Source organism: Terrapene carolina, unplaced genomic scaffold, assembly GCF_002925995.2.
Source record: "Terrapene carolina triunguis isolate 2854851 unplaced genomic scaffold, T_m_triunguis-2.0 Scaffold67, whole genome shotgun sequence".
Classification (NCBI taxonomy): Eukaryota; Metazoa; Chordata; order Testudines; family Emydidae; genus Terrapene; species Terrapene triunguis.
Genome location: NW_020664418.1, coordinates 50519342 through 50543899, shown reverse-complemented (window position 1 = coordinate 50543899; position 24558 = coordinate 50519342). Strand labels below are relative to the sequence as shown.

General features: G+C 45.8%; 1 protein-coding gene across 1 annotated transcript in view; it reads right to left on the bottom strand.

Annotated features, from left to right (window-relative positions):
* Window positions 1-24558, bottom strand: part of ADAMTS7 (ADAM metallopeptidase with thrombospondin type 1 motif 7) — a 95879-nt gene that overhangs the window by 55194 nt on the left and 16127 nt on the right. The window contains exons 4-11 of the mRNA XM_026648472.1: window positions 23943-24139; window positions 22484-22567; window positions 21426-21550; window positions 19394-19543; window positions 15318-15461; window positions 4972-5116; window positions 4136-4228; window positions 2423-2568 (exon numbers count right to left, since the gene is read on the bottom strand). Of these exons, the coding sequence (XP_026504257.1) occupies window positions 2423-2568; window positions 4136-4228; window positions 4972-5116; window positions 15318-15461; window positions 19394-19543; window positions 21426-21550; window positions 22484-22567; window positions 23943-24139 (1084 nt within the window). The remainder of the gene's footprint in view (window positions 1-2422; window positions 2569-4135; window positions 4229-4971; window positions 5117-15317; window positions 15462-19393; window positions 19544-21425; window positions 21551-22483; window positions 22568-23942; window positions 24140-24558) is intronic.

Sequence of the window (24558 nt, the reverse complement as noted above, 5' to 3'; positions counted from 1 at the left end):
AGTGCCCAGCTTAAGGCTGGAGGGAAATTTTTTGTGTGTTTAATTTTGAACTTTGTTAAAAAACTAACTCCTAAGGAGGGTTGTTATTGGACTTGTAAAAGCCTCTGCTGGAGTTTATTGTGGAACTAAGAAGGGACACTGAGGCAAGGGGCTGTTTGCAGGGCTGTCCTGAGGCCACCAGGGCTGCTGGGAGGTGGAAGGGCCACTCGATGCCAGATATGATTCAAAACTCAATGGAATAAATGGGAATCTTTCAATTTCAATTGATTTCAATGGGTTTGAGATCAGGTCCTCAATGCTCCATGCTAATCATTTCTAAATGATGGAAAGAGTTTTTTCACTGTGCGTGTAGGAGGCCCAAGCTCTGCCTTGTTTTCTAGGGTAGAATGGGAAGGTTGTTCCAAAAGAAAAAAAAAAGAAAAAAAAAGAAATTAACGCTTCCCTAACCCTAACCCTAATCCTTTTTAAAGGAGTAGAACTCTTTTTCAGTAAATAGTTATTCTCTGTCTGGAAGCTACCAGCACATCTGGGCACTATTTGTAGCTGTTTCCTGCTTCTTAACCCCTTGCCAACTTGAGCTTGTCATGACATTTCCCATGGCGCATTTCCATATGACCATAAGGAAGTTACATTTTCCCTGAACAGTTTCTTCAGGGGAAACTTGAATTAAAGAAAATAAAATTAATTTATGTTTTATGGTTATGGAAACACCTAAAGAAGAAAAACTACCCTATTCATATACGTGTTCGCTCCATCTGAAAAACAAGGCCAAAGAGATTTATCTACAGCAGCCAAAACAAATAATTTCCTTGGGTGAGCTTTGCCAGCTTTGCAGTGTTTGCGCTCCTACATGCCTGTGGTTGTGTTTAAAACACTCTGTAAACGACAACTGCACTCCTCCAGCAAAACTCATGTCAAACATAAACTTTGCTCTTGACCTAGAAACAAGATTACATAGGTTTTTTTTTTTAAACAAGTTCAATTGCACATGCTAAAATGATGTACTTATGAAAGTGGTTAACCAGGGAACCTATTCTGGGCTCATTAGAGACCTTTCTTTATCTGATTCTGAAACTCCTTAAGCCATGAAAGGCTGAATGCCACCTGAAAAATAAGTAAAGACCATAAAATTGCTCTTGTGGTTGTGATTGATTGTGTACTCAAAAGACCTCAAGAAAACCAGGGGTGTGCGTTAAAACACTTAGGGTGGGAATGCTGTTAATCGTGCACCTACATTGTGAGGTCTGTGTTGTTAGTTCTGCAAACCTGGAATGTCATTTCAAAGCTCATTTGGAAGGACAGACCATTGTGAAAATATTCCTGTGCAAGGAGCTTGGAGGCAGCCCCAACTTTACAGATTACCCTGCTTTATCCCCACTCTTTTTTACCACCAGCCCTGGCACTTTTTCTGGGGTCTCATTTTAGAAAACCTTCCTATCTTTTGCCCAGGTGGTGCCATTGCCTTTTAAGCAGAACTCATCATAGACTTAATGGGAAGTTCTGCTTACGAACTGATGGCATGACATTGCCCCATATCCTTTAAACCCACTGTGTCGCTATGGTTCATTATAACTCCTGCTCCTCACCTTGGGTCACAGGCTCTGACACTGTAACCTTTGGGAAAGCTTTGTTTCTAATACCGTCCAACAGTTATCTGGTGGGGGAAGGAAGAGACATCTGGGGACCAGCTGTGTCAGCCCAGAAATCATGGAATAGACAATGCTACACCATAGTCTGTTATTCAGATGCTTTGATTATAGGGCCACCTTTCTTAGAAAGTTATGCCATATTTGGTCACTGCCACACTAAAGTCTGACAGACAGAAATCCTCTTGTTGTGGCTCACACACCTTGTTATAACCTGTATGCAAACTGCTCATTGAGAACAAAAGGCAGTAAATGGTGCTGGAATTTTCCCCAGTGATTCTGAATCTGCTTAAAGGAACATTTTTTTCTTTTTGGCATTAAAAAAGACATTGCATATGTGTTACATTCACAAGCTTCGTCTCTACCTTTGTTTAGAATTGGATTTCAGGTGCTTTCTGCCTGGACTAATCACGAATGATTTGTATGTAAAGGTAGACAAAGAAAACTCTAAACCTCAATCCACAGACCTTCCACTGCACAGATTCCTAGCTAGCCCCATCAGTTGGACTGCTTGTGTTGTTTCAAATGTATGCTGTTTTAAAAGATATAATTAATGGCATTTGAAAATACCCTCTTTGGGGTCACCTCTTTGTTACTGTTTCACTGTGCAATACATCATTAGGTCAGAGCCCAAGTGGTCTGAGATTGGTGCAGGGTCATACCTTGCTAGATGATAAGAAGATATTCAGATATGTGCTGTAAATGGGGTTTTCCTAATGAAGTCACCTAGTTAATGAATCTAATCACACCTGGACAAAGCAAGAGCCTTAACTTACGTGGGGTTGTTGCATTGCCTTTCTGCATTCTGCACGCCAGCACCACATGTCCGAGAGCAAGTAGACCAAGAACTCCAGGTTCCCCAGCCTCCATCAATGGCGTCCGGGCGGTAGCCCACCTGCACACACTCTCCATTGAAGCACCACTGCGGAGTAACCCAGACAAGAGTGAGGCCAGCTGATGTTTAACAATACTCTTACAAGGCACTAACCGGCACTCGTTTATAAATCCCTAATCTGATGAACGTGCAGCACAGGGAAGAGAACTCCGAACGAGAGCGGTGTGCATCACAGCGCAATGGGAAACACCGGGACACTTGGTTAGTGGGAGATGTGCACATGGGAGTAAGATTAGTTTGGTTTCACACACACCTATTTCACCACAACTCACGCTCCAGCTTCCTGGCAGTGCCTAGGCAGAACACATGTCCAGCCTGAGATTAATGCTTTGGTTCTGGTGTCATAACAAAAGCTCTACCAGCTGGTTACCCGGTTAACATGGAGAACGAGTAAGATGGTAGGTTCTACAGGGAAAGCCTCAGGAGTCCTTCACGATCTGTAGAATTGAACTAAACTCTTAGGGCCAGATTACTGGCACCAGCCATTCTGCATTTAGCTCTACCCAGGAGTGGGGGACGTGCAAATGTTTTTATGTTACAGTTATTCTGTTTTATGCTACTTGAACCCGAAGCCACTGTCCTGGTCCCAAGATGCAATTTAGAAGAGTCTCAGGGTTCTGTGACGTGCTCACTGGGAATAGCCCACAAAGGGTCATTAGAGCAGCCAGGGATTGGCTGGTTGTGGCTGCTCTCTGGCCATGCCCTCTACACCTGGAGAGGGGGCATAGGAGCGGCTACCCTAGCCCTATGCCACACAGGGATTTCTCTGCCTGTTGTGTGCTGCTACTGCAAAAAAGCAGGTGGAATGGTGGCCTCGATCTGGTTGTTAATTGTCCTCTTTAGTTCTAGCTGCACTCGCAGGGCTGGAAGAAAGTTGAGTGTGAATGAGGCTACAGTTGCATATGCAATGCTTGGAAAGTCAGGCCCATAAAGCCAACAGCTGCCATGTGAACGAGTCACGGAGCAAAACATGACTCCGCCTCTTATGCTGCTTCAATGGATTTAGGGCCCAGTCCTGTCATTCTTACTGGGGCAGATCTCTCCCTGAAAGCCACTGGAGTTGTGCCAGAGTAAGGACTGCATGACTTGGTCTATATTAAGCATCCCGACAGGGGTGGATTTTTGCCTGCAAAATTTTGGATTTTACCCGTTACCTTTAAAGTTAAGCAGAGGAGATCAAATCCCCCATTTCCCCCACACCCCACAGGTGTGCTGATCCTTGTACAAGTTCACCCAATGTACCAGAAAAAATATACGCAGCTAGGTCCTTCTAGATCTCACCTTGGCAAAGCTGTGCCGGTAGCCGTGACATGGCAAACATTAGCACCTGGCTGCCTCGGTGATTTGAAGCATACGCTGATTGAATACTCAACAGTACTGAACGTTTAAATAATGACCAGAACACACAAATCCAATGGAGCCGAATGTATCCATTTCTAGGTATGTTCGCAGCGGTAGTGCCGATGCTGCGGAATTACATTCTGCAACTTGTCCTATTTTTTGACTTATATAATAAACCAGTGTGATGAACATTGTCCCTGACATACAGGAGAAGGAATTGACTGTGGCTGTGAATACAATTTACTCTAATTACCTTGTTCTCGCCACACTTTGTGCCATCGACGGCAGCATCCAGCTTGGAGTGACACGTGTTCCCCACTGAGCACCAGAGCGTATTGCAGACGTTCTGCGGAAAACAAGTGTGGACACAGCCTGGGGGTTACTGAGCATTCCAAAGGGCCAGCCCAAATCTGACCTATTCGAAACGTGTTCACACACTGAATTATCCCACTGATCTAATCAGTCAGCAAAGAAAGCCACAGTGACCTTTTTGTCTATAGAACTCCCCTTCTGGCCACCCTTTTCTCCGGCAGTTTGGACGTTCGCTTTCCCATATACAGCCCCCTTACTTTCCTCTCCTTTGCAGTGACCCTTCCTTAAACCCGGAGGAGAGACTGTTTGTGTGTTTGCTGTCAGTTTGGCTCCTTGGATCTATTGGAAGGGGAGCTTTGGGAGCAGAGGGCTCCACAAACAAACCAACCTCTCTCCTATAATATATGGAGATATACCTCTCTCCTAGAGCTGGAAGGGACCCCAAAAGGTCATCGAGTCCAGCCCCCTGCCTTTACTAGCAGGACCAAGTACTGATTTTGCCCTAGATCCCTAAGTGGCCCCCGCAAGGATTGAACTCACAACTCTGGGTTTAGCAGGCCAATGCTCAAACCACTGAGCTATCCCTCCCCCCTAATTCAGGCAACATGACAATGGTCCTTTCTTCACTAACAATTCATAATGCAGGATTTATTTATCCTTCATCAGCAGAGAGTGAGTTTCTATGCAAAGATTTTCACTGTTCAGACTGTCACTCAGCAGTCACAAATTCTATCATTACATAAAGGAAAACTGCAGGAACACCCAACCCCGACTTACATCCATGTCATCGCAGAAGGCGGAGTATGCTCCATACTGCAGCCGGCACTGATGGCTGACATCATAGAGAACTCCTGGTGGAACCAAGGGGTAGTCTACCACTTCTTTGGCAGGTGGGTCATCCAGACACAACCCCCAGCCTCGACTGCAAACATGAAACGGACAAGTCAGAATCAAGCAGACGGGGATCAATGTAGGGCACGAAGAGACCCAGCAAAACAGGCTCTTGTAGAACATTAGAATTGTTAAAAACAAAAGAAGAGTCGTAACTCTGGTGCATGAATGGCAACCAAGAGTCATCTGCAGCTGGTGAGCACCAGTAGCTCTTTGCTCTGATACTTTTCTGGAGCTGAGATTTCATGGGAGAGCCTGTTCTCACGGGCTTTCCAGACCACAGTTGCTGACTCAGCACAGCTGGTGAAAATGGCTGCAACTCCATAGAAGTCAATGGATTTACATTCACTTAGCCCAAGAGGTTTCAATGAGCTCAGTGTTAGGTACTCAGCTGAGCCAATGAGGCTGTGAGGATTTCCAGCACTGGCTGCACGAGAACAGCTATTCCCAAGCATTACCTCTTTGCTCTATTTCTGCCTGTAAAGTATTTCAGAATTTCATTTTACTCCCGCTGAAGTTAGTGGTGAAACTCCCAGGATATGGCCCACTTTGTGTGCAAGACCCCATTGAAAACTTCACCAGAGACCCCCACATTTAACATTAAATCAAGAGAAGAAAAAGCTTCCACTCATCGGTCTGAATACAAATAACTCCAGCCTAAAACCTCATTGTCAAAGATGGGAAGGCAGCCTGGTTTTTACTGTGGTACCTTGAAAGCACTCAAGAAAGTTATTACTGTGCTTAAATGAGCTATCACAAAGTGGAGAGCAAAATACTGCTCGGACACATTCTTAACCTGTCAAGATGAGAAATGTGCGCTATAAAATTACACCTCCCTGAGAGCAGCTGTCAGGGTTTTTCTTGCACCAGGTTAATTTGAAAGGGAAGTCTGAGTCTGTGGCCCCTTCCTTAAGCCTAGATGGAACAGCACTGGTTTCCTCTGCTCTGTTTATTAGTTTTGCTCCTTTAGAGTTTGATGAGGTGGCAGGCTTGATGCAGACGGCCTGCACTTTAAATTGAGCTCTTGGCCTTGTTCCTATTATGGGAGACACTTTTCCCTGTTCCCAGCATCTGGCTTTGTGCCTGATGCTTCTGAAGCCGTCTATAGATCCCTTACTCAAGAAACCTGCACTCGGTCCCACCCCGCACCCCAGCCATGGAACAATATCTCCCGTTACCTGTTTCATTTAAAGGTCTCTGAGAGCTCATTGCAGTGCAATGGTTGCTATCAGATGGAAAAGACAGCACCAGTTCTGCAGGTCATTTAAAATATAATAGCGCACAGGCTCCTTGTCGCAGCTACCCTGAAAGGAGCACGGCTTAAGGTCAAGAGCTGCAAAATCAGGTCAGCTAGAGAGATGCTGTTAGTGCCAACATGGAAATAAACAACCAGGATATTTTACTAGCAAGTCAGGGAGGGAATCACAGAATATCAGGGCTGGAAGGGACCTCAGGAGGTCATCTAGTCCAAACCCCTGCTCAAAGCAGGACCAATCCCCAGATAGATTTTTTACCCCAGATCCCTAAACAGCACCCTTAAGGATTGAGCTCACAACCCTAGGTTTAGGAGGCCAATGCTCAAACCACTAAGCAGACCCAAATCTATTGGTAGAGCTAATCTAGTCCCAGTTAAAATTAGCACAATAAATTGTGGGTGCTTCCTATGTGGTGTAGGACAAGTAAGGGCATCGCAAATGTGAGTGTGTGGAAAAGCCTTTGCACTGCTGCATTTATTTCAGTCGTGAGGCATCAGCGTGTTTATGTTCTCGCTCAATGTTATTTAAGAAAGGCAGCTGCTGAGCTCAAGAGGATGCCAGGATGCGTAGGAGACCAAGCAGAACAGTTGCACATCAAGTTGTGACAATGTTTACGTCCACAGAACCACACGATGTAGACATAACTAGCAGCCGTTTGATGAGACTCAGGAACAAAATCCAAATGGTGTTTCAAAGCACCACAGCAGGAGGGGACAGGCAAAATATTTTTAAACAAATGTTTACCAGCATTGGAAAGAAATCCTTAAGGATGTTTATGTTACGATGGATTTTTAACCCCATAGAGGAGATAAAGTCAGAGATGAAAAAGACAAATAAAATGGTTTCCGCTCCATCGCAGTTATTTTCCTCCTGCCTTGCGCTTCATGGATATCCAGAAAGTTATGTATTCAGCCTTGCCCCTGTGCTTGCATTGCAAAATGAGCGGTGATCTAGTTTAACCGGTAGAGTGCATTATTCTAGGGCAGAGATGGTGCGTTTAGAGGCGATGGAAGATATTTTTCAACAGCTCTATAGACAAACTTTAATTTTCTTTTAAGTCCTGTATTTTGGAGAAGTGGTAATGTTAAGGCATAACAGCAATAGCATCCTCCATTTAGACAGCGCTTTCAGTACATAAGGATCCCAATGCAGTTCACATTTATACTCAGCTCTGCTACAATGCAGCTGCCTCCAAAGTGAAGGGCAGCCATCAACCACCATGCACCACAGTGAGCGAGGGGAAATGGGGGACAAACAGGTAGTTTTTCAAGAGAAACCAATGCCATAAGAGTTCAAAAACCATGCAAAGCTGACGGGATCTCGGCAGGAAGGCCTTGTCCAAGAGACCCACACATAGTAAAGTGCACGCAAGTCAATTTGTCTCCTCTGTGGGGAAGCAGACCTTGAACCAGGATTTAACTCTGTCATTCTAAGGAGCCAAGCTTACACCAAAACACTTGTCTGTTTAAAAACATCTTGGCTGGTATTTATTTAGATAAAGCAAGTCAGAAGCATCCTGACTCTTCCAGAATAAAACAAATTGGAGCACAGGCCTGGGGTTCAAACACAGAGATCTCCTTCCAGTCCTTTTAACAACAGCTTCTGCAAAAATGTCCCCCTTAGCCTGTACTGGAGGTGTGTATACTCCGGGACTGGCTTGGGGAAGGAGAATTTAGTGATTAACTTTCCCCATGCAAACCAAGGCTCTCATACCCACAGCGCAGGAAGAAGGCAAAGCCCCTTGGCAAGCACATGTGTTACATGCACTTGCTGGAAATGGTTATAATTTGTTCCTGCAAAATATGCTAATTTACTAAATATATGAATGGGGCACCTACATACCATGGGGGTGGGGAGATAAGGAAAGGATAGGGTTAAACGTCTGTCATTTGAAATGGGCAGATGAGGGAGGGATGCAAGGGGATCTGACAGTTCTCTAATGTGTAACAAAACAAGGTAATAGCAAAGAAAACGTCTTCCAATGAGTCTCAAATCTTGACATCCGTCCAAATCCTGCTGGTCTTAGGAAACTGAAAAGGCTTCACCAGAAAGGGAATATGGACCAGAGGATACTGTTTGAGTTGTGAGGGACCATTAGGCTACTTAAACCTAGTGGTGCTTCTCTGGGTAACTCCTAGTTTACTGGTAAGAGGGTCGAGCCTGCAATATTGCTGCTGGAATGGGTTTGGTTGCACAGTCCTCTCTAGCCTTATGACCTGGAATCAGCTATTAAAGCGCAATAGTAAAACAGATGTGTGTAGCAACAGCCTGATGAGGCTCTAAACTCCCGACTCCTTGGAACCTCCTTACCCAAGTCACAATCTGAGCAAAGAGCACTCCTGGGGGAGTTGTTATAAAATTGCAACCACTTATTGCTTCAGCATTAGGGTCTTAATTCAGGTCGGTTTACAACGCCCTTGACTTCCACCACGATTAGCACTCACAGAGAGGACAAGCACTATTTGCTTGATTTAGTACCATGCATTAGTCTCAAGATGAGCTACCAGAGAATCCCACTTCCAATCGCAAAGCATCTCAGTGACTCCCTGGAGGAGTACAACCAATGGCACATTCACCAGGAACAAGTGGCAGATTTTTAGCTGTATAATGAGGTCACAGCCAAGTTCCTCGCTCTGAGGAAGTCATGGCCTCAGTTTCATCACTTACAGGAAAGGGCCCCATTGGCGCAAACAGGGCTAATGGCAGATGTCCTGGTGCTTCATACATCATACAGTTAATGTCAACGACCTACTAATACAGATGGTCAGCACCAAAGCTCACTGACCCTCAGAGCTGCATCTCCAAGCTATAACCCTCAAAAATGAAGCTGGTAGGTACTGAGGAGAGCACCTTTAAAGGAGGTTGCATTTCCGTGGCTACTACTGTACGCAGTACGAGCGAATGTTCCTCACTGCCACTTTCCCCAGGCTCATCGCTCGGGTTCTTTACCTCTTGAAACATCCAGGTCTTTCTACGGTTACTAAGAAGCAAAGACGACCAGGTTTGTTGACAGTGGTATTTCAGATGCTAAAGTCTTCAGCGGTTAGTAAAAGTCAGTGAGGCATGAGGATACGTTTAGAGGATGCCCTGTGGACACTTAATTCTGGAATGTTCCTGATCTGCTCTCATTGCCATCGAATGCTTTGGCTGTATTACCCAAGGGCTTGTCTATATGAACAAGTGTCACCGGTTTAATTTTAAGGAGTTTATTTAAACTGACTTCATTCACCTGATGCAAACCCCTGCCTGGATACTCTGATTTCAGTGTAACACGTGGATTATAGCAGTTTAGCTTAAGGCGACTGGGAAGAGGTTTAAATTAACCCAAAATAAGACAGTCTTAAACCAAAATCGGAGTATCTGCATAGGGGTTTAACTAGATTGATTTAGAAACTGATTTAAGTGAAACTGGCCCGCCGTTCTCACGTAGACAAGGCCTCCCCCTACATGGGGTTACAGCCTATCACACAGTCAGATACACTTCCCCACAACACTCAATGAGTAGAGTGTACCTCCAGGACAGACACGCTGTACATTTCCAAAGGGTGTAGCCAGTCCAGTCCCAGACAGCACTCCCCCTTTGGCCTAACGCACAATGTCTCTGCCCAGTAAGGCTGCCCATCTCCTCACCTTTCCTCTCACAGAGCATTGGCTTTGCAGCCCCATGCAGCCCGTTGAAAACGCAATCATTTAAAATGACATGGATCTTTTTCCACAAGCAGCTTCTCAGCGACTCTCCTTTCGGGACAGGTGCCCAACACTTTTAAACAGACCGTTGCTTTGAAATTCGTTCTGTCTTTCCAGCCACATGTATCTAAGTCTAATTCCAGCTAGGACACACTGTCGTCTAGACCATGCTTGAGAGGTCTAGATTTCTGAGAGTACTAGAGCGCTGAACTGGCTTGAACTGAAGAGCTGATCATGTGACTGGAGGAAATATTATATTCCTGCTGCAAGCTTTACATTCATGCCTGAGTGCAGCAACGTCACTGCCTGGCAGCTCCAAAGCTAGTTTCTTTACTTGCTCATGGAAAAACATCAACGGGGTGTTTTATAGAAAGGGAAACAATGCATTCAGTGCCGTGTCAAGTCAAGTTGTAAGAGCTGGACTCTACACCCATGGCATTGCATTGCTGTGCCTTAAGACTGGTTTGTTCACTGTCTGAGGTGAAACTTCAGTCGAAAGAACAAGGGCGAAAAAACCTGCTCCTTGATCTCTCCATGGCATTTGGTACGGCCATTCAGTCTCTAGATAACTGTAACGAACAGACAAAGAATAATTACTCCTGATCTTTTGGTTTTGATGCCATGAGCTTCCCCCCTGCCTATGGCACATACTAGTCTGGTCTCCTGTGGGCTGGAATACTTTGGTCTCATTTCGGTTGTTGGGGTTGGTGTGCGGGTGGCGTTGGTGGGCTGTGATGCACAAGAGGTCAGACTAGTTGATGGCCATCGAGCCAGAGAATGCCGTCACAACATGGAACCTTTGGATGCCCTCTGCTTTTCGGATCACACAGAGGGAGTGGCACTAGGATAGCAAGCACTTTGTTTTCTCATTCTTGGCATCTGCCTTTGAAACCCTTTTCCTGTGTTAATGCATCGTCTTTGGAAGCCAAAATCCTCCCTCATTTTGTGGGTCATTGAGCTGCAGCTCCTGTCAGACCGGCAGCCAGCCCCTTACCTCCAAGGGTACTTATGTTGCTCTGTCCAAAGTATTCTCCCTACCTTGGCCTCGACAGCGAGAGGGCTGGGAGAAATCTGGCACTGATGGGACATGAAACGGGCACAGTTCGTTCCCCCCATAGTAAAGTCAGTCTTCTGCTTTCACTACGGAACATCTCCCCTTAATGGTGACACCTAAGAGCCTTAATACTCTCTTCTGCTAAGGCTAGAGGGAGAAAACTACATAGGTGCCCTACTTGAACAATGCACTTGACTGTGAGTGCACAATTGCTATCGCTTCCTAAGTCTGTTACTTAAACCGCCAGACCCGCCTCCCAGGGTCCATTCCACAGGGGGGTTTGAACTACTCACGGCAATAGCCAGATTTGCTGGGACTTGCACCAGCGACCCTTGGATCCATGAGCAGCAGAGCTATTTCTTGAGCCAAAGGAGGGTCTCCATTAACTGTTGGGGGCAATAAGATTCACAGCCTCCTCCAGACTCCATGTGGATTTCTTAGAGTTAAATGATGCTGGTCACTTTAAAAAAAAATCTCGTCACAATGAGGGAGGAGGAAGAGGTGACTCACTAGGGAGAGGCCATTTCTGGTCTTTGGGACCTCACCCAGCTGCGTGCTGCTGATCTTCATGTGAATTGTTCAGCCCCTCACAAATTCAGGCCTGGAGGCTTCCGAGCAAGACAGGCAGATTCCCGTGGATGCACGCTTAGGACAGCTCTCCATTTAACATACGAATTGTTTTCACATGTTCAAATCTTTTATTGATTTTTCTCTCTTTTATACAAAATTGGACAGTGCAATTTTCAATGTGAAGACTGTTCCAGGCACATCTAGCAAGCCCGGGTCATGAGGGTCTAATTCCTTGGCTTACACCTCCCTACTTTCCTGCCAACGTTATTCTAACAACACAGACATTTCTGTGCTCACACCATCCCCTTTCCCTGGCCTGAGGGATGTCACAGACAATGAAATATTTTTGCTGAAGTGTTCTCTCCCCTTGAAGGAAGAGCTGCCCTTCTTGGGGGAGGAGAGAGACAGAAATTAACTGGAAAGGCATCCAGGTGATCCTTTTCTTTCTTGGGAAGTGCAGCTCAAGGTTATGGTGATCAGGAAATTCCTATTCTAAAAGTGAAGGTTAAAAATAGAGGGCCAGATCATTAGCTGGTGAAAGTCAGCATAGCTCCATTGAAGTCATAGATCTACACCAGCTTACACTACCTGAGGGCCAAGGCAGTGTAGTTAAGCTGTTGGCTGAGTACCTGAGATGGGGGATCAGTCACACAGCCAACCCTCACGCCATGCCCATAGCTAGGCCTTCTGCCTGGCTGCTCAGTTCCTTGCAGATGAGCATGCACCTACAATTTCCCCTAGCATTGCTTCTGGAAGGCCCCCTCATTCTTTTCCCTGCAATAATGAAGAGAAATGTCCCAGCAATGCAAGGCACTCACTGATGGATGTAAATCTCTGGGCACCAGTCTTAAGAACCTAATAACAAACTGAAGAGTCAGCAATGTGGTGCTAAAAATAAACAGTTGTACAAAAGAATGTGGCTCGGCCTAGCTACAGCCTGGAATACCTCCTGCCCAGAGACAAACAGAATTAGTTTGCCTTGGAAAGTCACTCAGGGCAGAGCAGAGGGTAAAGCAAGGTAAAGCTTTGCTATGAGAATACCAGGTCTCAAGAGCATGAAAAAGGCAACTGGCACAAGCCAGTGCCTGTGTTTTCTCATGTCATATTTGCAGTGGTGCTGGGAATGCCTGAGAAGCAGAAAAGAAGAGATCACAAGCACTCTGTTACTTGGAGTGCTTGTCTGGCCCCAGATTGCTGTCCATCCTGTGTGCCAGTGTGAGGCAGTAGTGGGGTGGAACGTTTCAGACTGAGCTGTCCCCTTTTTTCCTTGCACTCTGCTGCTGCTTATATTGTGCAGGGGTGGGGAGCAGGGTCTACAGAGTGGCTACATTCCTACTCTTCCAATTGTGAAGTTCAGTATGATGGGAAAATGACATGAACTAAAGCACGGGTACCGCAATGTCTCCCTATGGCTGGAATCTCAGCCAGGTTCTCCTCTCGCTTGCATTGGTGCAAATGAGGAGTAACTCCAGTGAAACCACTGGAGTGACACTGGTGTGAGTGAGAGCAGAACCAGTATTTCTGGGCATGCACGTGTGAAGCTGCACCTGTGAGTATCCCGACTAGTAATTAAACAGAGAAAATTGGATGGATCTTAAGGATCTACACTGAGAGCAACAATCTAACACACACATTCAAAAGAACATCTATTCTTTTATAGTGCTTCGGGTTCTTTTCTGTAGGCTACCGCATAACACCACATGTTTATGTGACATGACATAAGGACATGCGATCCAGAAAGTTTTGTGTGATTTAAATGTGCATTTGCAATCGGGATTAACAGCCAATGGCACGGGGTAATGAAATGTAGAAAAGAATGTAACTGAAGTTTTACACAGCTCCAGAGCCTGAGAGTGAGGTGGCTGGATGGCAGTCACAGATCATGTGTTGCAGTGGGAAAGAAAATAGGAGGCTGTTTAGAAAGGAGATCGGTGGCGTTGCTCCAATGCTCTCTTTTCAGTAAGCGAGAGGAATAATCCCTTGATTTCAATGGGGCCAGGATTTCACTGCTAGCATCCAATCCAACACGCCCCCTCTCCACAAAGGGCTCTAATGGTCAGTCCTGTGAATGGACGGTCGTTCACGTAGGGCTTGATTCGGCAAGATGCTGAGATCCAATGGGAATGAAGGGCAGCTGTCTGCATCTCAAGGTGGGGACCAGCAATTCAGAGAACTGGGCCCCGGTGTTTGCTCTGTTTGTCTCCACAGTGCCCAAGTCCCGTCATCTAACTCCCTATTTGGGAAAGCCCCTTGGGAATACATGGACTATGAAAGGTGCTGTCCGAAAGCAAATTCCTTTCTACTCCCCAAACGGTTCCCTGTCAGCTGTCAAAATTAGATACCAGTGATCTGGAGTCTGGACACACGAGGGCTAATGAACGATAAATGGGGGAAGAATGAGGTTGCACATTTCCACTCACCCCCAGTTCCTGCACTCAGATCTCACTAGACAGAGAGCACGTCGGGCACCAACATTTGCTGAAGACAACGGAAAGGTTTCAAGTGATGCATGTTCTAGAGCAGTGGTTCCCAAACTTGTTCCGCCGCTTGTTCAGGGAAAGCCCCTGGCGGGCCGGGCTGGTTTGTTTACCTGCCGCGTCCGCAGGTCCGGCCGATCGCAGTTCCCACTGGCCACGGTTTGCTGCTCTGGGCCAATGGGGGCTGCTGGAAGCGGCGGCCAGTAAGTCCCTCGGCCCGCGCCGCTTTCAGCAGCTCCCATTGGCCTGGAGCAGCGAACCGTGGCCAGTGGGAGCCGCGATCGGCCGAACCTGCGGAGGCGGCAGGTAAACAAACCGGCCCGGCCTGCCAGGGGCTTTCCCTACACAAGCGGCGTCCCAAGTTTGGGAAACACTGTTCTAGAATATCAGAAACATTGGTTGCTAATTACAAAAGGTCCCAACCCTCTGTCCCATTCTCTGCCTTGATATGCCAATATCAAGAACATCTGCAGCTCATTGTTGAGTGGTCCTTTCTGCATGACCCACGCCCAAGACGGAAAGCCCTTTCAAGCTGCATTTCGGTGAGAAGCACTGCTTCAAGAAGTCAAAATCCCATTTACAGCAGAGGCTGAGGAGTTATCTCCAGAAGCGCTAGTGAAAAAGAACAAGCCTTTCCTCCATTAACAAAGGGCTTGCAGCTCCCTTTTTAAGGCACTGAAAATAGAGCACAATGAAGATTAAAAACGCACCCCGAGAATGTTAACCATGAGAGATCAGTAGATGAGATAAGCCACCTCTGAAGGTCCTGTGTCCTTACCAAGTCTTGATGTAGTGTTGGTCTTGCTGTGGATGGATCAAGGCTACACAGGCCCCAGATCCATCCACAATTCAGACCTGTTCTTCTTCCAGAAAATTCTTCCTCAGGGGCAAACCTACCTCCACCCCCACTCCCATTCCCACCTCACCACTACATAAGGCTTGTCCTCCTTCCACTCTCAAGTCCTTGAACTTCCTAACAGTGACTAGGCAGCCCAGCCGCTCCACGCCCATGCTGAAGGCGGCCAGCCAGTAGCAATCAGGTGTGTTCTGTACCTGCTGCTCTGAGTGTAGCTCTCCATTTCATCCAGGCCCCCTCTGACTATGGTGCCTGGCTCCTGACTGACTGATGAGCCCTGACGCTAGCACAGTTTATCGAAGGAAGGTAAGGAGAGAGGGTGGGGGACTTACTCGAGGAATCGTGTGACGTACTCCCTGCTGCAGCGGGACCAGGTGAGTGGAGAGGTGTCATACAGGAGCTGTGGAGACATGATGAAAGGTCTTTTCCCAACTGGCTCACAGTCATTGCCGCTTCCATCATGCTGAATCCCAAAACTGTGTAAGAGCACAGTCCCACAAAGGAGAGGTGAGCCGCATGCTTGGATACAACCACACAGGTGCTTTGCTTTCTAGCACATTCACATCAAGCCTTACATTACAAAGACCCACGACAGTGTCTCCCAGTTACTCTGTTCTTAACACACCACTGCTCTGTACAGAGACTTTACCTCGTCATCAACTTTAATGAAGCCAGATCCAATGCAATAAAAGTTACACCACTGTCAATGTGAACCCAACTGGTTCAATGGACTGGACCCTGGACTGGGAACCAGGAGACCTGTGATCTGTTTCTGGCTCTGTCACTGATCCACTGTGTGAGTTGGGGCAAGCTACTCCCCCTCTCTGCCTTGTCTATTTAGATTGTGAGCTCTGTGGGGTAGGGACTCCTGGGTGTATAGACAGTGCCCAGAGCAATGGGGCCCCAGTCGCAGTGAGGGCCTTAATGCACTACTGTAATACCAATAACTAATCCATGTGTGGAGGGAAGTGGGTAGCTGGGTGATGTAACCCCCCCAGTTACTGCACTTTATGCAGGGCCTGCAGCAGGGCCTGGAGACATAGAATCATAGGCCTGGAAGGGACCTCGAGAGGTCATCTAGTCCAGTCCCCTGCACTCATGGCAGGACCAAGTATTATCTAGAGTGGTTCTTAACCTGGGGTGCGCACACCCGCTGGGGGTGCGAGATGCCCTTTCTGGGGGTGCGAGACATGTCAGATTTTTTTTAGAAGGTAAATCATCAAAAACACAAATGAGCACAGGCACGTAAGTACAGCTACTTTGTTTCATCAAACCTAAGCATAAGATAACGGCAGGGCCGCCCAGAGGGGGGGGCAAGTGGGGCAATTTGCCCCAGGCCCCGGGCCCCGCAGAGGCCCCCACGAGAGTTTTTTGGGGCCCCTGGAGCGGGGCCCCCGGAAAACTTCACTCGCTCCGGGGCCCCCGGAAAACTCTCGTGGCGCCCGGGCCCCCGGAGCTTCTTCCGCTCAGGGTATTCGACAGCAATTCGGCGGCGGGGGGTCCTTCTGCTCTGGATCCCGCCGCCGAAGTGCCCTGAAGACCCACGGCGGGGGGTCCTTCCGTCCCGGGACCCGCCGCCAAAGCGCCGGGTCTTCAGCGGCGGGGGCCCCCCGCCGCTGAAGACCCCAGGCCCCCTGAATCCTCTGGGCGACCCTGGATAACGGTTGATGTGTGTTGATCAATTTGCACTGATGGTGCCCCTGCCATGCTAGGAAAAAAATCAGGATTTGTTGCCTATGTAAAGAAATAATAATAAATATATAATTCTAAAAAAAGTGTGTAATTTTTCATGTATTCTTACTTTTACTGCGAAATTAAAATAAATATATAATTCTCTCTCTTTCATTCTATAGTTACGCTATGTCTAGGTTTAAAGAACTGACGTACTTCAACAATTTTTGATAAGGGGTGCAAGAACATATTTTGAGAACCAAAGGGGTGCAGGCTGCAGTAAAGGTTAAGAACCACTGAAGACCATCACTGAGAGGGGTTTGTCTAACCTGCTCTTAAAAATCTCCAATGGTGGAGATTCCACCACCTCCCTAGGCAATTTTGAGTTTCAGTGCTGGAAGTGGAGATGTGGACATGAGGTGGGTTTGCTGCCTGTCGATTGAGGGCAGGGTGGAGACCAGGACAGCACATACCATAAGCACAGCTGAGTGGATAATACGCAACAGATGATCCTGTTAGCCTCATTTTCTGATTGCACAACACCTGTGAGCAGTTCACAATTTCCTCAGATTTAGATGTTTGAAATTTGATGCACTTTCATGTGATTATTTTTTTAACACCACAGAAAGTATTTGATTCTTGCTGTATGAGATCTATATTTGGTTAGTTATGATTGGTCAGATAAGTCACATGCTATTGTTTCTGTTCCTTGATTGGGCAAGTATGCTATAGCCACAAGTATGAATTTAACATTTGGTTTCCACAACTGCTCGTGCATTCAACTATGCAGTGTACTTTCTGTGAATATTGCTGCCAGTAAAACGCGCTTGCACAAATGATCCTGAGAAGTGAATGCACAAAGGGCACTGAGTGCAGACTAAGCGAAGTTGGATAAAATTCAAGCAGATACTTGCAGCTCTTTTTTTTTTTGCAGTATTGCCCAATTTTTGCAGTGAGGCGGTGAGTCAACACTGGCAAGACTGCAAGGCTCCCACAGTGTGGAGTCCCAAGTGGTGGCGTGCACTTAAAATTGGCCCTGTGAGTTTGTCTGATATATGTAAAACCCAAAAAGTACAGGGTACAATTTTCCAAAGCACCAAGCCCCACTGTAAGTCACTTAGGTGTTTTGAAAATTTTGCCCACAAACAAAAATGAAGGGGATATAGCCTCATAATCTCCTCTCCATAGTTACTCTACGTCCTTCCAACCCAGAGCCTGCTGCTCCTCTCACACTGGTGTAAGTCTGGAGTATTTCCGCTGAAGTCAGTTGAATTACATTGGCCTAAATCCTGTGCAAGTGAGATCAGAATGAGGCCCAGAGAATTCAGTGCAAGAATGATTGGCTAAGCCCAACTGTCTAAAGATGATGATGAAAATTAGCTTGTTTCCAATCTGTTCTCTATGAACAAATATTTGTCTCATGTAATCACTGCATACACTGGCGTACAGGAACATGCTGTTCACAGTCTGAACCTTGGGGAGTCACTGCCTAGCTCCTTTTCCCCACAAATGGTTCATTTTGTGCTTTTGCAAATGCACAACTGCCAAGCTTAATAATTCCTTTATTGTTGCTTTCCCACTCACTGAAATGCATGGACTTAGAAATGTATTTATTACACACTGTCAGCAGTAACTACATCTAATATGGAAAGCTCCCAGGGGCAACTGATATAAAAGTCAATGAATCCAGGTGCTGACAGGGACAACAAAGCACACAGTAAATAGTGTTACTTAATTTAAAGGCTGCGGTTTACTACAGCTGTAGCTAGCTGTCTGTAAGTTGCCAATCTGACACATTATTCACTTTTGTATATTTCTGAGGCATTTGCTAAAAATGTAATTGAAATAATGTGGAAGAAATACTGTCTGCAAAGAAGAGGATCTTTGTGGTATAGCTGATATCAAACCCAATGGGGCCATAGAAGGGGAGAATGTAAAGCAAACATTTAATTAATGGATCAATGAATCCAAAGTTTAATGCAAGTCAGTGAATATATCAATATATGGTACTTTCCTTAAGGTATATATTTTTATGTAAATATAAAAGAATTTTGAAGTAGTCTTTCTTATTGCAAACCCAAACAAGGAAAAGATGAGACTATTGAACCAAACTGATTTAATGAAACTTCAGACAATATATACTTACCCACAGAAATGTGATATACACAATATGAAATGAAATTAACATTTAAAATATATAATGGTTTCCTGGAGCTGTATTAATCTGGTATTTAAAAGACCTTTCCAAAGGTTAATTGCATTAAACAGGTTGGGAGAACAAACCAAACATTTGCCGCCAATTCTATAAATAAACTACATTTGAAGAATTCCTAATTAAAAAGCCTTGTTCAAAACATTTCACAAATTCTAGTTTGCTCTAGGGCCAGCCCATTTACAGAACACCACTCAGCTTGCCTTGAAGTCAGAGACACTGAGTTCAGTCAGACTGGATTTGACATATGAACGTAACTGAGCTGGGACTCCTGGGAGTGTGCAGAGACAGTTTAAACTCAGAAAATAACAAAGTTCTAAAAATGAAACTCTCTGAGCAAAACCCTCAGGGTAAACTCAGAACTTCCACCGACTTCAGAGGGGGTTTTGCCTGCGTAAGGCAAGGTTGAGTACGGATGGATACTTCCCCACTTTCTGTACCACCTGCACTCTTTAAAGTAAGAGCTGAATAGTGTCTCTTTACAGGAGAGGGGTCATGAAAGAGATTAAACAAATCCCTAAGTACCTGTGTCCGAGTTCATGTGCCACGGTGAAAGCCAGGGGAAGTCCTGTATCCTCGTTTATATTACAGCTTCTGTGAGGCTGACACATTCCTGACACATGAGAGAGACCCAGAGTCTCACAAGGCCTGTTCATTGCAGCACAGATGTCTTTCCTTTTACATTCAGGGGGGAAAAACAAAACACACACACGGGACAAATCGGTTGTTTAAATCATAGCATCTTCCAAAGTGTCAAAATAAAACTGAGCAAAACTATTGTCTGAAAACTCCGGAGTGGGGTCAGCAATTAGATTGAAAGGGGAACTCCGAATGTTGCAAGCAATGCAAGGTTTGTATTCAGTAGGGCAGGGGTAGGCAACCTATGGCACGCATGCCGATTTTCAGTAGCACTCACACCGCCCGGGTTCTGGCCACCGGTCCGGGGGGCTCTGAATTTTAATTTAATTTTAAATGAAGCTTCTTAAACATTTTAAAAACCTTATTTACTTTACATACAACAATAGTTTCATTATATATTATAGACTTCTAGAAAGAGACCTTCTAAAAACGTTAAAATGTATGACTGCCACGCAAAACCTTAAATTAGAGTGAATAAATGAAGACTCGGCACATCACTTCTGAAAGGTTGACCCCGGGAGTAGGGGATGGTAAACGTCTCCCTGAGTAGAAGGGAGTCTGGTCTCACTTCAATATACACCTCTACCCCGATATAACGCGACCTGATATAACATCAATTCGGATATAAGTGGTAAAGCAGTGCTCCGGGGGGGCGGGGCTGTGCACTCCGGCAGATCAAGGCAGGTTCGATATAACACGGTTTCACCTATAACACGGTAAGATTTTTTGACTCCCGAGGACAGCGTTATATCAGGGTAGAGGTGTAGTAGGCTCTCTCTGCTGTGTACCTGCTGGATACAATTTGCACAGTGCAATTATATCTGCAGCCTCTGGCTGATTGGGTGCTGGCGTTCCATCCTGGGACATGACATGGTATCTTACTAACCCAGCTGTAACATATATCGTGTGTATATAAAAGGTGACAACATATTAAGTGGCTAAACAGAAACAAAGAGTGGATGCATCTGAATGTAATAGATTTATGACCCTCTTTTTCCATTTGCTGTCCCGGGAGCCAAGCTTACTAAGGAGCCTGATTAATTTAAAATCAAAAGCAGCTTGGTTACATTAATTCCACTTTACCAGTACAGCTGGGGCTGGGAATAATTAAGCAATGGGACACGACAGGCTGGTGCATTTCTTGGGGGATTACGGCAACCCCAGGTAGCTATGGCAGTGACTACAGCCACCCAAGAAGAACAATAACAATAACCCCACAGGCATGTACTGCCCTGCAGTGTCTTATTTCTATTGCACAGTAAATCTCCTGGAGAAAATGAGGGTGTTGGGGGAGATGCCATGCTTGTGAATGCATTGGGAGTTACTGAAACAACTTGATATCACCATAGACCAGACTGCAGTGGCTTAAAACCAGCAGACCGTACCCCTTACCCATAAGGAAAACACACTTGGGCTTGGATCCTCAAAGAAGCCTAAAGAATCCACGTGCCCAAATCCCACAGGATTTCACTGGGAATTAGGCACCCTCCCTGATGCTCTTTTGCAAATCCCTGCCTTGATCCATAAGACAAAATGGCAAGTTTATACAAGTGAACATCCCCGATGGGGGTCAGGAAACTGGAGAGGGGGTCAAACCAAAACCTTGCATTTTAACAGCCCCAGGTGCTGGTAAATTTGAATCCATATTCCAGATTTGGATCTGAACTCTGAGGCTAGCGCCAATTTTGGGAATAGGCTAATCTCAAAAGAGCAGGTTGCATCTCTAGTTACATGTGTAAATGTCAAAAAAGGGCCCACATAAGGAAAATGGAATTTAAATAGCCTCCTCTTTCTCTCTCTCTCACACATTAGATCCGAGTGTCTCTCTCTATCTCCCAGCTTTGTAGGTATTTCTAACTACTTGGTAAATTGCTGAAACCAGAGAGCTAGCACAAGCAGAAAGCACAAAGCAGGATACCTGGTGAGCAAGACAGCTACATCATGATGCAATGGGTGAGCATCTCCTTTCACATTGATGCTTTTCTGCCATTTGCAAAAACTTTTCAAGGTGTTGTCCGCATGGTGGGTGATTTTCAAATCCTCCTGCCAACATAAGAAAGTAAAAGTCTGCTGTCATGGTGTTGTCCTTTTTGTCACTCAGAGACACTGTGGGCAGATTCTGATCTCAGTTACACCCAATTCAGATGGGAAGTAACTACACTGACTTAGATGGAATTACTCCAGATTTACACCACATAGCTGAGCTCAGAATCCACCTCTTTTTTACTATCATTTGACTATGATCAAGTGGAAATGTTAGACAGTCTAGTGAAGGGAGTTAAAAAAACCTGCAGGAAAATATTCCCATGAGGCTGCCGAATCTTTTACAAGGACACAGCTGGGGGAAACAGATCAAACAGCTGAGCAACTTCAGGCTTAGCTGAGAATGATAACTGCAGCTGGGAAGCACAAACAACCAGCATTTCACATTCATCATTCAGTGCTGCTAGCCGGGATGCTCCTATGGGACTAAGCCAATTCTGGAAACTAGAAAGAAGACCTACAACATCTGCTGGGAAACACCCTAACTCACAGTCACATCTCTGCCAGAGTGGAGCCATCCCGCCTCTAATTTGAATGGAAATGCTGCCAAGAGCAAAAGAGCATGTCCAGTAGGCAGTGGGGTTAGTTCCCGGAGGTTGCCGGATGGGGAGGATGATACTTGTATTTTGTTGGGAATCCTTTAAGAACTACTGAATAAGTGGCTACTTCTCAATATAAGGGCCAGATTCTACAGCGTCTCTGCCTGTGGAACTCCCGCTGGCTTCCAAGAAAATCCCACCCATGCAGCAATCACAGCATCAAGTCTCTAGTGCCTGTGTTTATTCTGTGCAAGGTCTTTCTGGCCATGCACATGAGATGAAAGTGAGAGTTTATGGGCTTTCATGGCCAGTTCTCAACTGACCATACAGAAGCATACTGAGCTGCCAAGATGGAAATGGACCAAAAATATTAGTCACATTGTTTTCTTTTTACCTCATCATCTTCTAACAGGATAAGACGAACTATTGCAATGTTGATAGGGTTTCCAATGCTGGCATCATGGAATATACCTGCCACCTGCAGAAATATAAACAGCCAAGAACATAATGGGCGGGAGAAAGCAATCCCTCTGCTTGCAATACTCATGGTAACCACATCGGATAGAGAAGCATGGTCTTAAAAGACACTGTTGGGTAGTGTAGTCCCAAATCAGAAGTTCCTTAGAATCAGGGATGGGTCCAACACTAAGGAAGTTCAGACCCAGAGTTGGACCTAAACATTAATGACATGCCTATAGCGCTACTGGAAATCATTAGAGCTGTGAATTTCAACCAGAAACATGCGTGGGGATGTGCTTACACGATGTAATGACTGTATATGGTTTCTCAAGGGGAACTGTTCCAACTTGGTCACTACTGATGGAGCAAATGATGTTGCACCCAAGTCTTCTGCCCCCACCATCTTCTGCTGGAATCACTAGCCACATCCAGAACTGTGTTATTTCAGTCCCAAAAGAGGAGCAGGCTAATTGTGCCAAATTATGCTAAACTGCCTGGTGGTTTTATGATATGAGCAAATACCACCAGGTGACTAGACTGAGATCATGAAGTTCATTTCACTTGTGACCTCAGACAAAACTGAATGTGGGTCTCTGGAGGCGAAGGGCTAGCTCATTAACCCAAGCTGCCACCTACCTTCCAATTAAATGTGTCTCTGAGCTCCGAAAGATTAAGCAGCAATGTTCGCTGTTGAAGCATTTGAATGCAATTACTGTAATTAACTTTTCGAGCCTGCATTTGACTTTTATTACAGCCCTTACGGCACATAACATACACTCTCCTAGTTCTATGCCAGGGTTTTTCATCACCTATTACTGGCTGCTTTACTTGCCTCTTTCCCTTTAACTGTTCACAATGACATGTTCCTAGGAAAGCCATTCACGTATCCAGTGCTCGCCAGGCTAGTACTCCACTCGGTCCCGGGTCAGCTGGCCCCAGCTCAGAGCATTATTTGGTGGGCTGCAGGAAGCTGTTTCTAGATGAGGTTGCTAAACACGACTGCATCTTCTCTGCAGCTCCTGTCTGACGTGTGGCACTAACACTGGAATCTTCAGGAGTCGTGGGCACGAAGGGCTTGATCCAAAGCTCCCTCAAGTCAATGGGAATCTTTGCATTGACTCCAGTTGCTTAGGATCAGGCCCCAAATGAGGGCAGGCTATTGCTTTGCATTTATTTATCAAGCAGAGAACTGTCAGTTGCCTTACATGCATGCATGGGGGAGTAAGGGAGCGTTAGCCACAGCCTCCCTCCCCTGCACAAGCAACTGGCATCACTGGAAAGGGCTGAACCCTGGAAATTCAAATGACCTATGTATATGCCACTGACCTGTATGGGTTACATTTAGGCCTCCAAGGACACCAGTGGATTTCACGGTCATGGAACCCAGAACTCACCATGTTCATTACGGTCAGCACGTACTTTTCTATATTTTCACTTCCGTGATACTCCACCATCTTGGTGTCCGCTACCACCAAGGTCTCCACCCACTTCTCCTTGCTGATGGAGCGCTGCTTTATTCTTCGCTTCCTCTGCTGTTTCTGTTCCCATCTCTCTCTCCGTTTCTCAGATGTCTCCAGGCTTTGCGGAGATTCTGAAGAATGGAGAAGGGAATGGGCTTTTGATAACGGCTGAAAGCTTGGTGGAATATAAGAGGATTTTTTTTTTTAAAAAGGAATTAATCCCATCCAAGCCACTAGAGCCCTCAAGACACAGACCATTGACTCATAGACCATTAACTCACTCTTACCTACTCTGTCGAGCCACATGTTCAAAAGACCACTTAGAAGAAAGGCCTCTGAACTCTTTCCGTTGCTTGGTGGCATTAGCGTATTGGAGAGAAATCCAAATGTGGGTTTGGATCAAGTTCTTTTACTGGAACTCTGCCCTGGAATATTGCACGCGGGTCATGGAGAAACTCAAACAGCAACAGGAAACCTACATTGCACAGTTATTAATATTTTTATTTATATACCAATTTATTATGCAACCATCAAGGAGTGTCTGGGCACA